Here is a 13,363-nt window from a genome sequence, read left to right as displayed (position 1 = left end):
ATGTTATCATTAGGGATGAGTGAACCCATGGATGCTTGTGTTTGTTGGGGTTGGCCGAATTGCAGTTCAAAGTTCGGTTCAGCATTGGAACTTGACCCTGAACCTGAACCTAATAGAAGTCAATGGGGACCCAAACTTCAGTGATTTAAAACGGCTTTAAAATTGTCATAATAAGGGCTACGAGGCTGCAAAAGGAAGCAAAATGGGGGTAAGAGCAGGGCAATTGCCCTGCAAACAAATGTGGATAGGGAAATTACCTAAAAAAATAGAATAAAAAAATGATAATCTTGAACCAGGAGGCGGTGATTCAAGTGGAGGAAGAGGTAGAGTAGGTGGAGATGGATGCGTAGGTGGAAAAAGCAGGGGGGGGAGGAATCCAGCACTGTTTTGGTGTTTTCTTTTTCTTTTTTCCATTTATTTTTGTTTTTGTTAGGGAACTGACTTAAAAGAACATAAAACAAAAAAAATAAATAACAATCTAGAACCAGGAAGCAAAGGTCCAAGTTGGGGAGGAGGTGGACATGGCGTTGTAGTTTGAGGAGGCAAGGGAGGAGTAATCAAAAACTGTTTTTTGTTGTTTTTGTGTTTTTTTTTTTTTTTTTAGGGAACTGACTTAAAAGAACTTAGAAGTAAAAAAAATATCTAGAACCACGAGGTGGAGATTTAAATGGGGGAGGAGTTGGAGTAGGTGAAGGAGGTGAAGGTGAACGTGGCTGTGTAGGTGGAAGAGGCAGAGGTGAAGCTAGCCAACACTGTAAACTTTTTTTTTTCTTATTATTTGAGCAGGCCCCAAATAAAAAATAAGTGGAAAATAGAGTTGTACAATGGCTGGGTTAAGTTGGTATAGTTGTCTAGTCAGATAAATGTATGGATGAGTTCTGTGGGATCCACGCCTGGTTCGTTTTAATGAATGTCAGCTTTCCCACATTGGCTGTGGATAGGTGGATGCCCCTGTCTATGATCATATCCTCTGCTATGTTAAACACACGCTTTGACAATACACTTGTCACAGGGCAGGCCAGCACTTTCAAGGCATAAAGGATAAGCTCAGGCCATGTGTCCAATTTGGAGACCCAAAAGTTAAATAGGGCAGACCCATCAGTTACTATATGGAGATATGTGGACAACTGTTGCCTCCTGATAAAACAGACAATATCAGATGGTGGTGCTGTCCCTGCCTTCTGAGGTGATGACGGTGCCCCAGATGCATTTGCGACGTCCTTCTCCTCAGCCTTGAGCCTTGTTCTTCCACTGAGCCCCCACTGTCAGGTGGGAACTCCTTAAGTAGTGCCTGTACCAGCATGCACTTGTATTCAAACATTTTGTGATCCCACTCCAGTGACGGAAGTAATGATGGTACGTTGTACTTGTTGCAGGGATCTAGTAGGATTGCCACCGAGTAATCAGCACTGGAAAAATCTGGGCAACTTGGTGGTCATTGCACAGATCAGCAGTCCTCGGTGGTGGTAGTACATGCTTTGGAAGGCTTTCCACCTCTGTCCCAGCCATCACTACATTTATCCAGTGGGCAGTTAGGGAGATATAACATCCCTGGCTGTGCTTACTGGTCCGAGTATTGGTGGTTATGTGGATATTACCATTGCCATCAGCTATTTAAAACTGTCCGTCTCCACCATCCGGAATGGCAGCATGTCAAAGGCAAGAAATATGGAAATGCAGTCATTCAAGACTATGGCTCATGGGTGGGTAGGGGTGTATTTCCTCTTTCTCTCCAGGGTTTGGGGGATGGAGAGCTGATCACTTCCATAGGTGTGGAGATGCTTGATTACACTGGTAGTGGTGGCAGTGCTATCACATCTGGATTCCGGTGAGGTACCACTAATCCCTTTCCCTGTTCACAGTATGATGTTAGTGCTGTCACATCCTCTCTTTGCAGGGAGGCAGGTGGTCCCGTAGATCATGAATGGGAGGAAGAGGCTGAGATCACAGCAAAAGGGAGCAGGAGGAGGCTCAGAGCTGTCATGCTCTTTAAGGTATATACTCCATTGCACCTTGTGCTGGAAATTCAGATGCCTCATCATGCATGTTGTGCTCAGGTTAAGAAGATTTATGCCTCGCTTCAGTCTTTGATGGCACAGCTTGCAAACCAGACGTCGCTTATCGTCAGCACATTACCTGAAGAAATGCCACACCAGGGAGCTCCTTTGAGCTGGCTTTAGTGAGCTTATTTCATCTGCATGGTGGGTAGTAGCAGCTGACATACTGGCTTGGGGCTGTCCACTGTGCTTTTGCACCCTGCTCCATCTTCCAAACACTCCTCCACCCTGCCCTCCTTGCTGGTCTGCACGCCGCAGAAAGATGCTACAGTTGGCAACTATGTTTCGTCATCCTCTGTGATGTGTTGCTTTGGTCCACTGACCATTTGCACTAACCCTCCTACGTACTCATCCTACAACTTAACCAGTGGTTGGGCATCAGTGCACTCAGTTTCTTCCACTTCTGGGCCAGGGCCAGGTGGATGGAACATGGAACCCCAGCCAGCAGACTCATCCAAAAGTACAGATCTGGCAAAAATTAAGAGACCACTGCACAGTGTTAAAAAGATCAGCTTCTCTACATGTCTAACAGCCATTCCATTCCAATGTCAGTTGAATTCCAACCAGAGTACACCTCATTCTACTTAATGTGCTTCTGATTAGGTGATCATCTGAACCAAATCTTATTTAACGAAGGAAAGTATAAAAAATCCTGCTGTGGTATTCACAATCCTCTTGCAATAGGACAAGCTGGATTGCAAGACAAGTGCTACTAATATCCCAAAAGTAATAGGAATGAAAAAATAACTTTTAACCATGCCAAAGGAGTTGAAAAGAAAAGTATTGAGTGAGGAAAAGAAGGGCTCAATTCTGGCTTTACTAGCAGAAGGATACAGTGAGCGTCATGTTACCTACATCCTTACATTTTCTAAGATGGCAGTGCTTTAAAACAAGGTCAAGCAGAAGACATTGGGGACAACAAAGCTACAGACAGCCTTGGGCAAAAACGACTCTCCACTGACTGGGATGACTGTCATCTTATTTGAATGTCAGTCAGCAACCGCAGGAAGACATCAAGTGACCTACAAAAGGAACGGTTCATAATAGGCTCCTAGAGGCAGGGCTCAAGTCATGTAAAGCTAGAAAAAAAAATCCTTTCATCAATGAGAAGCAAAGGAGAGCCAGGCTGAAGTTTGCCAAAGACCATAAGGATTGGACCATAGAGGACTGGAGTAAGGCAATCTTCTCTGATGAGTCTAATTTTCAGCTTTGCCCAACACCTGGTCTTCTAATGGTTAAATGGAGACCTGGAGAGGCGTACAAGTCACAGTGTCCTGCACTCACTGTGAAATTTGGTGGAGGATCAGTAATGATCTGAGGATGCTTCAGCAAGGCTGGAATTGGGCAGGTTAATCTTTGCAAAGGATGTATGAATCAAGCTGCATACAAAGTTATCCTGGAAAAACAGTTGATTCCTTCTGCTCAGGCAATGTTCCCCAACTCTGAGGACTGTTTTTATCCAGCAGGACAATGCGCCAGGCCACACAGCTAGGTCAATCAATGTGTGGATGAAGGACCACCACATCAAATCCCTGTCATGGCCAGCCCAATCTCCAAACCTGAACCCCATTGAAAACCTCTAGAATGTAATCAAGAGGAAGATGGATAGTCACAAGCCATCTAGCAAAGAAGAACTGCTTAAACTTTTGTACCAAGAGTGGCACAAAAGCAGTGTGAAAGATTGGTGGAAAGCATGCCAAAACGCATGAAAGCTATGATTAAAAATCATGTTTATTCCACAAAATATTGATTTCTGAACTCTTCCTGAGTTAAAACATTAGTATTGTTGTTTCTAAATGATTATGAACTTCTTTTCTTAGCATTATTTGAGGTCTGCAAGCACTGCATTTTTTTGTTATTTTGACTATTTCTCATTCTCTAAAAATAAATACAAAATTTAGTGCTTGGAAATTCGAAGACATGTTGTAAGTAGTTTATAGAATAAAAGAGCAATTTACATTTTTCTCAAAAATATACCTATAAAGAGAAAAATTAGACAAACTGAAAATTTTGCAGTGGTCTTTTAATTTTTGCCAGAGCTGTATAAGAGACTGCTGCATGACCTGGGGCTCAGACTTATTGACTGATTTGCAAGGGGGTGAGGTGAAAGCTGAATGACCATGGTCCTCAGGTGCCAACACTACGATTTCTGCAGGGGAACTATTGGCACTATCAGAAATCCAATCTAACAACGCCTCAAAGTTTTCTGGCCTCACCATTCATGTAGCAGTCTTTGGCCCTACGAAACATTACAGAACATCCTGTCACCTCCGAGGAATGTGTTGTCTTTGGGCATGTAGTAGGCACAAAATGACCAGGTCCTATCTCTGCAGCTACAACACCAAAGCCACCATGGCCATGGACACATCTTCTATTTGATGTGGTTTTTACTTACGCTACTCCCACAGATACGGGTGCAGAGTAGAACAAAACATTGGTTAAGTACACACACATGTGTTTTTGAGAAGAAAAAATGGTTAGACACGTTACTCCCACAGACGTGTGCAGAGTAGAACAATTTGTTTTTACACACACTACTCCCACGAGCACAGGTGTAGAGAAAGCAATTTGCTTTTGCATACACTACTCCCACAGGCACAGATTTAGAGTAAAGCAGTTTGTTTTTACGCACACTACTCCCACAGACACTAGTGCAGTGTAAAAAAAATTGGTTAATCACACTACTCGCACAGACATGTCTGCAGAATAGAAAAAATTGGTTAGGCACACTATTCCCATAGACATGGGAGAAGTGTACACACAGAGAGGCTTTTTTGAAAACTGCGCACTCACAAAAACTAATACTGTCCCTCACTCCTGCTGCACCCTACGCTAAGCAGAGCAGAATGGAGCAGCACCCGTGATCCGTCATTTAAACAGACCGGTTCACGTGGTGAACTGGCCAGTCACAGCCATGCCAATACTTGATATGACTGTGATCGCTTCAGAAGTGACCAGAGCCTAAAAGCTTATTGATTGTCTGTACTGCAGCCTTTCAACAAAATTTACTAGTCATCCAAACCCGAACAGTAAACCAGACTTCTCTTCAAAAGTCCATGTTCAGGGTTCGGTACCATAAACTAGGTGTCTGGTATGAACCCAGAACTTTACCGGTCGGGTTCGCTCATTTCTAGTTATCATTATTTTAAATAGAAATGAGTAAAAAAAAATTGCCGTACCCAATTTTTGACCCCTGGAGTTGCCTTCTGTTGTATATGGACTTCACTTTTGCAGCCTGCATGCTTATCCTGGAATCTTCTGGGAACCTCTGTCACTTAATAGGCCATGCAACGTCATGGGGTGAGGTCTTGCTGCAACAGAGGACTGAACTATAGGTCCAATTGTTCCGCTCAATCCACTTTTCAACTATTTCACCTGTGGTTGGCAGGACAGAAGAGATAGTGCTATATGTTCTCCTATTTGCTTCCAACATTTATTAAAGGGAATTTCTGGGCTTCAGTTAAATTTTTGTAGTCACTCTGTGTAACTGCGGATTGCCGAATCCTGACAGTGTGCAAAATGGGTTATGTCTAGATTCTATTTTTTCCCAGTTCAATTGGGCAGTCACATGATTTGAATGCATGCTTCTCGTAGCTTTTGCTGGTACTGTAAATTGCAGCTTAAAATTTGCACAAAAAATGCACCAAAAAAAGTGCAGCAAAAATGCAACATGTGAACATAGCCATAAGTTATACAGACTTCCTGGTACACTCTACATATGACCTGGACAGACTCATTTTCAAGGGGCACATTAGCTCACCTTTACGTTCTGTTGGTAGGTTATCAGAAGAAACGTCTAGACTTTGAAAATTATGGTCCTGGCCAGTGGTAGAGTTATTGTCCATCGTTGCATCTGTAAAACACATCAAGAAGAAATTAATTTAAGAATAAATTTACTTTATGAATACATTGAACATCGAGATTAGATTAATTACTATACTGTATACTATCTACACATACAAGCACAGAATTACATCTTGATTTGTGAACCATATGGCTAGTTATGTGTTTTGGTCAGTTACCATTTATATGCTGTTACAATGTAGGGATAACTGACAAGTATGTCCCTAGTTTAAAACCTGCGACTCAGAAGTATGCAGTTCTACTTTTGCATAATATTATACTGGGATAACAATGTCTGAACTCTGAAAGATATTGACGGATCTCCTCTACAGGCTCTGTCCCGAGCTCAATCTGTTCTTTATTTTTTAATATTGCCCAATACATTGACCAATCCATTAGGCCAAAGAGGCAAGACTAGTGTTAGCAATATTTTCATGCATGGTACTTTTACTTTTGAACACGGAAACAATTAGAGTATCTTGTTTGCTTACAATCTTGCAAGTGTATAATGTGTGTCTTTAAATTAAGGTCATAGGTGATGAAAAAAAAGAATTACTATGAAAAAAGTAAAGAAAAAATTCCTTCTTGTCACAAATAATCAACTTTCCCATTTTATATTCAGGAGAGCTGCTCTTCACACCATTTAATGAGAAGTACAATACTGCAGATATTATCAGGGGATAGAGAATATTGTATTTTCTATGCAATTTTATATATTTTTGCAAAATCTCACCAATTACTGAATATGGCATAGATTCCTTTATTATGCCGCAACAGAACAAACTTTTGACCAACCGTCTCCCAGCAGCAATTTTTTTTTAACAATTAGATTGAAAAATATCCAATACTGAATACATTTAGAACAAGTATTTGACCATTTTACTCTGATAATTACACAAAGTTTAGTATTGATTATTGTTGAATAGTAACAAACTATTTTAGTGTAACAAAGTTTGACTTATATAAAGTGCTCTCAGTGAGAGAAACAAAATAGGAATCTTGTGGGTTTGACTTGTAATGAAGAAATAGGGCAGATTTAAGACTGCATTAACTAAAGTTTTCTGGAGATGAAATTGTTTTTTTCATTTTACTGCATGGTGCACAAAAAATAAAAACAATAACTGAATTGCTCTTTTTTGTTCATTTTGTGTCAGAAAATCTGAAAAAAGTGAACAAAATATATTTTGCACCCAAATATGGTACCAAAAAATAAGCACTCATACAGCTCTGTTTGCCAAAAAAATTAAAAAGTTACAGCTCTCAGAATATGGCGATAAAAAGACTAAATGATAGCAGCAAAACCTAAAAAAAATCCATAAATCTGGTATCGCTGTAGTTGCACAGACCTGAAAAATAAATCTGCCTTATCACTTACACTGCACGGTGAACAGCGCAAAAATAAAAATAAGAACAGTTCTTGTACTGCTGTCTATTTGTTCATTCTATCTCCCTAAAATTGGAATAAGGCTTGGCTCACATTTATTCTGCGCTCTCCACTGAATACTTATGTTGGGGTTTCCATGTAAATTACCCAACTACTTTGGCTTCACTAGCCTTACACACTTACATAGACTAACAGTATTAAAGAGGTTTTCCATTACTAATTTCACCTCCTTTCATATTTACTAACTCTTTCTAACAATTTTCTAATATACTCTTTTTAAATGCCCTGTTCCTGTAAGCTCATCTCTATGTGGGTCATCTAGTTTTCTGTTGTGATTCTTGCTCTGCTACTTATGATTTTGAAACCATAATCGGACTAACTAAATAACTCTAACATATAAATCCAGCTCACCAGGCGTAGCATTCCAACATCGGAGCACGAGACCGCTGTGTCCAAGCGTCCAATCCAAAGTAATAAAGATAAATGTCCAGCTCCACAATATAGTGAAAATGCAATTCTTTATTCACTTAATCCATACACGTGAGGTTAAAAGCCAGCATGAGGGTACAAGGCTAGCGTTGTAACCTCATGCTGGCTTTTAACCTCACGTGTATGGATTAAGTGAATAAAGAATTGCATTTTCACTATATCGTGGAGCTGGACATTTATCTTTATTACTAACTAAATAACGCATGTCCGTCACTGGTTAGGGTGGGGCTATCTCTGTGAGTGACAGCTTCCTCTGCACAGATCCTGCCAAGGCTTTGAAGTACTATGCCTTCTACTGACAGGCACTGCGATGTGCTGCTAATCATTAGAAAGGATATTGCAGGGCTTGTCAGCTAAAGGAACGACACTTCAAAGTTTCAGCAGAATCCCAGCAGAGAGGAGAGTGAAACTTGATCTGAGTTCGGTCATGCATGATGCAGACTGACTCTGACGATGCTTTGAAGTGTGGTCCCTTCAGCTGACAAGCCCTGGGGTATAATTTCTAATCACATTGCATCACAGCACCTGTCAGCTGAAGGCTTGGCACTTCAAAGCAACAGCAGAATGCAGGCAAAGGAGAGTGAAGCGTGATCTGAGCATTCTTCTTCAGACTGCTGTCACTCGTGATATTGCGCACATTACATTGAGTTTTTGATCAAGGAGTGATTTTTGGTGAGTGGTAAAGGGGGTTTCAGTTGTCCATGCATGGATGTTCTGCAATAATGACTGGTGCCTACCTCACTGTAGCTCTGAGGAGCACATTTTAAGGCTGAGTTCACACGTGGCGTTTTTTTCGCGTTTCTGCTGCGGGTTTAACCGCGCGATTTTGCAGCGAAAACGCAAAAAATAAGCATCCCATGCATTCCTATGGGATTCCGCATTGCTGTGCTAATGCTGCGATTTTTTACCGCGGCGGAATTGCTTTGCGGTAAAAAACGCAGCATGTTCATTAATTTGCGGAATCGCGGCGATCCCGCACCAATAGGAATGCATTGTTCCGCTTACTTCCCGCATGTGGCTGTGCACACCATGCGGAAAGTAAGCAGAACATTTGCGGATAGTACCCACGGTCCGGAGGAGAGGAGACTGTCCTCCGGGCTTTGGGTACCATATCCCTGTAAAAAATAGAATTTTAAAATAAAAAATATTGTTATTCTTACCTTCCGGCATCCCGCGCAGCATTCCCGCCTCTCTCCACGCTCTCGTTCCCAGTAATCCTTTGCGAAAATGCCCGCGACGGCGTCCGTTCTCGCGGGATCGCGAAGTCTCGTGGTCATTCGCGCGACGTCATCGCAAATTACCGTGAGACATCGCGATCCCGCGAGAACGGACGCCATCGCAGGCATTTTCGCAAAGGATTACTGGGAACGCCTGCGCGGGCGTCGGAAGGTAAGAATAACACCATTTTTTATTTTTTTTATTATTTTTTTACATTCTATCTTTTACTATTGATGCTGCATAGGCGGCCTCAGTAGTAAAAAGTTGGTCACACTCGTCAAACACTATGTTTGACGAGTGTGACCAACCTGTCAATCAGTTCTCCAAGCAATGCTACAGGTCGCTTGGAAAACGCTAGCATTTTGCAAGCTAAATACGCTTGCAAAATGCTAGTTTTTCCGCGGGAAAATCGCGGGAATTTAAAATGCGATTTTCCCGCGGAATGGAATTCCGGAATTCTCGCGGGAATTTCCGCGAGAGTTCCGGTACGTGTGCACTTAGCCTAATACTTCAAATAGATTAGATATTTTCCAGAGCAGTGTACTCATTTTTACTTTATGTTTCTGACTGTGCACAGTATATTTAAAAAAAAGTAAGTGTAGTATGTATGTCTCTATTCATAATGTGTTTGTTGTTTATCAATGTTGTGTATGTAGAGAAAGCTGGTGGTAAACATGTTAAACATGTCCATGGGGTCCATTAATATGCAACTACATACTGTGAGGTAACGCTGTTATTCAGTTAGGGGATCCTCGCTAGGCAGCCAACAAAACACATCCGGCACCGTATTTTCATAAATCATAACATAGTACATGTGGTTTATTCCTCCATCATAAACCCACAGAAGCAATATAAATGGCATATAGCAGCATAGCATCCATTATAGCTTCACTCTGGTAGCAATGTCCAGCATACACAGGCTCTTCAGCCTCATAATTATCTCACCCACGTCAGGGTTCTCTCATGGCTGTTACTCCACGCTGCAGACATCCACTCTCTCCTCTGGGACTCTCAGATGCTGGCAGCCATTACACCCAGCCACACACAGGCTGTTAGCCAGGAGACAATTCTCCTCACGGGACCTTCCGCTCTGGACCAACCAGGTCCCTGCATTCACCTCTTGTGACTCACCCTGGCCACATTATATCGTTCATAGACACGCCCACTGGGTGACATGACTCTGACCTCATCACAGGTCCTTCAGGCATTTTCACACTCTTTACAACAGTGCTTTAAACACACCCCCTGGGTGGGTTTGTAGGTAACTAGGTCCGCCCATCTCTCTATTTACCTGGAGACTTCTCCCTTACATGTAGAAACAACACTTCAGCAGTATCACTGCTGGTCAATACATGCATCAGTCTCCATCTCAAGGCCACCCACCTTGAGATACATAACGGTCCTTCATGGTTCTGCCATTCATCCTTTCTCCTAGGACATCCGCACAGCACCCCCTAGTGGACACAGTGGTCATTAAACCACATACCTCCCTGGGTCACCCTCCCAGGGCTGTGGGGTACTCGGTACCGGGCCGGTGTCAGTGGGATGTGTCACAGCAGCGGTGACCCGGACGATGGCCCTGGGCGCCCATGTAATGGGGAATGTAGTTAATGGAATGGAATAGTTTGTGACGCCACCTGTGGTGTTCGGCAAGGGAGGTATTAAGCCGACGCTGCAAACAGATCCTCCGGGACAGATGGTGTGGTGCAGCAATGATGGTATAGCCCTCCACAGCCAGGGCTGTTGTCCCAGGGCAGTGTAGAAGTGGTTGGCACGGGGATGTAGCAGTGCTGGAAAGGTAGGAAGCAGACAAGACACAGCAGAGTGCAATTTCTGTACCTTTACTTGATAACTGCAGTCCAGGGTCCTGATTACAGATGGTATTGGAGCAGGTTAGCCTGGAAGCAATTCAGGGATTCTCTCAGCAGATGGCCTGTGCAGACTCCTTCCTAGTGCCTATTTGAATGAAGTACTCCAAGCACTGAGTTACACTGAAGTTCCTCCTGTCAGATGTTCCCAAGTACCTTACTTGCACGGCAGACAGCTGTAGCCTATCTCGGGGGGCTCCTTTCTCCTGAGTCCCGGCTCTCTATCCAAGCTGCTGTTGTGCCCTCAAGTCTTAGATGGGAGTAGGGCATTTACAGCCTCCTACTCCTCTGGTATCTGTTGTGGGACTGTTAGTATCCGTACATTCATGGAGACCAGGCTCCAGTTCATGCGCTCACTGTGAGGGAGCTCTCCTTTCCTAGCTCAACCTCCAGCTTCTCTCTCCACATCTGCACACTTCACCCTCCGCAGACTAACTGACTACTCCTTCCTCCTGGCCCTCAGAGAGCACTCCTCCCCTTAATCCAGGTTCATTGTTCCCCTTGCTGGCCTGGAGTGGAACTGTGTTGCATGTATGGATTGACTGTGAGAGAGACCCATCATTGCCTCCAAGCCTGGCATTACCCACCCCTGGAGGAAGGCAAAGCCACTGTGGTGACCATACTCCTGGGGGCGCCACATTCTCCCCTAGTGCAAGTCAGCACTCCTGGGCTGAACAAAAGAAAACATGAATAACATATAAACAGTTACAATAATAATTGTACAAGATTTAAAAATGGAAAAGTTACAAAAACCAATAGCTTCAAAAATGGTCCCAAGATGGCAAGTCCAAGCATCAATGTCCATGGTCCATTCCTGGGCAAATGGTGAAAGTTTTTGACCACACACAAGTCCTGTGGTTCAGTGTCCATAAAACAAATTCCAAAGGAAACTCTTACAGGTTATCTGTAGGCAGAGGCAGACAAGGAGAAAACAGCATATACCACTCCAATGGGTCTCTGTGAGTTCAATTATATGCCATTTGGGCTCTGCACTGCTGCAGGAACATTTCAACGGCTGATGGAGTGCTGCCTGGGACACATGAACTTTGATACGGTCCTGTTGTACCTGGATGATGTCATTGTTTTCTCCAAAACCTATGAAGATCATCTGGAACACCTGGCTGAAGTGTTTGAAGCTTTGTCCAATTTTGGCCTGAAGGGGAAGCCCTCCAAGTGCCACCTCCTGAAGCCCAAGGTGCAGTACCTCAGTCATTTGGTCAGTGTAGAAGGTGCTAGATCCTGACAAGGTCACGGTCATCCAGGACTGGCCGAAGCCCAGCAACCTTCATGAAGTACGCCAATTCCTTGGACTGGTAGGCTACTACCGAAGATTCATCAAGGGCTTTACCGAAATAGCCACCCCTATGCAAAACCTTCTGGTAGGGCAGTCCAAGAAGACCAAACAGAAAAATTCCACCTTTGAATGGACTGAAGAGTTGGAAAGATCCTTCACCAGATTGAAGATGGCTCTCACAGGAGACGAAGTTCTGGCCTACCCAGATTATGAAAAAAAACCCTTTGTGTTGTACACAGATGCCAGCAACGTGGGACTAGGAGCAGTACTGTCGCAGATACAGAATGGGAAAGAAAGAGTGATCTATGCCAGCAGGAAGCTGCGCCCCACTGAAAGGAACCCTGATAATTACAGTTCTTTCAAGCTGGAGTTCCTTGCCATAGTCTGGGCTGTCACCGAAAGGTTCAAACATTACCTAGCCTCTGCCAAGTTCACTATCTTCACGGGCAACAATCCTGTTCATGACGCCAAATTGGGTCGCCCTCCTAGGGCTGTGGGGTACTCGGTACCGGGCCGGTGTCCGTGGGATGTGTCACAGCAGCGGTGACCCGGACCATGGCCCTGGGCGCCCAAGTAATGGGGGAATGTAGTTAATGGAATGGAATAGTTCGTGACGCCACCTGTGGTGTTCAGCAAGGGAGGTGTTACGCCGATGCTGCAAACAGATCCTCCGGGACAGATGGTGTGGTGCAGCAATGATGGTATAGCCCTCCACAGGCAGGGCTGTTGTCCCAGGGCAGTGTAGAAGTGGTTGGCACGGGGATGTAGCCGTGCCGGAAAGGTAGGAAGCAGACAAGACACGGCAGGGTGCAATTTCTGTACCTTTACTTGATAACTGCAGTCCAGGATCCTGATTACAGATGGTATTGGAGCAGGCTAGCCTGGAAGCAATTCAGGGATTCTCCTCAGCAGACAGGCCGTGCAGTCTCCTTCCTAGCGCCTATTTGAATGAAGTACTCCAAGCACTGAGTTACACTGAAGTTCCCAAGAACCTTACTTGCATGGCAGACAGCTGTAGCATTTCTCGGGGGCTCCTTTCTCCTGAGTCCCGGCTCTCTATCCAAGCTGGTATTGTGCCCTCAGGTCTTAGATGGGAGTAGGGCATTTACAGCCTCCTACTCCTCTGGTATCTGTTGTATGACCGTTAGTATCCGTACAACCGTGGAGACCAGGCTCCAGTTCATGCGCTCACTGTGAGGGACCTCTCCTT

General features: G+C 43.9%; 1 protein-coding gene across 2 annotated transcripts in view; it reads right to left on the bottom strand.

The window, feature by feature from the left end:
- Nucleotides 1-13,363, bottom strand: part of EMCN (endomucin) — a 263,020-nt gene that overhangs the window by 37,184 nt on the left and 212,473 nt on the right. For both annotated transcript variants that reach the window (XM_073589333.1, XM_073589341.1), the window contains one exon: nt 5,818-5,910. In XM_073589333.1, the coding sequence (XP_073445434.1) occupies nt 5,818-5,910 (93 nt within the window). The remainder of the gene's footprint in view (nt 1-5,817; nt 5,911-13,363) is intronic.

This window comes from Dendrobates tinctorius, unplaced genomic scaffold (genome assembly GCF_039654945.1).
Source record: "Dendrobates tinctorius isolate UK_male_01 unplaced genomic scaffold, ASM3965494v1 ptg000011l, whole genome shotgun sequence".
Lineage (NCBI taxonomy): Eukaryota > Metazoa > Chordata > Amphibia > Anura > Dendrobatidae > Dendrobates > Dendrobates tinctorius.
Note: the sequence above shows the minus strand (reverse complement) of the source record. Positions and strands in the feature narration are given on the sequence as shown.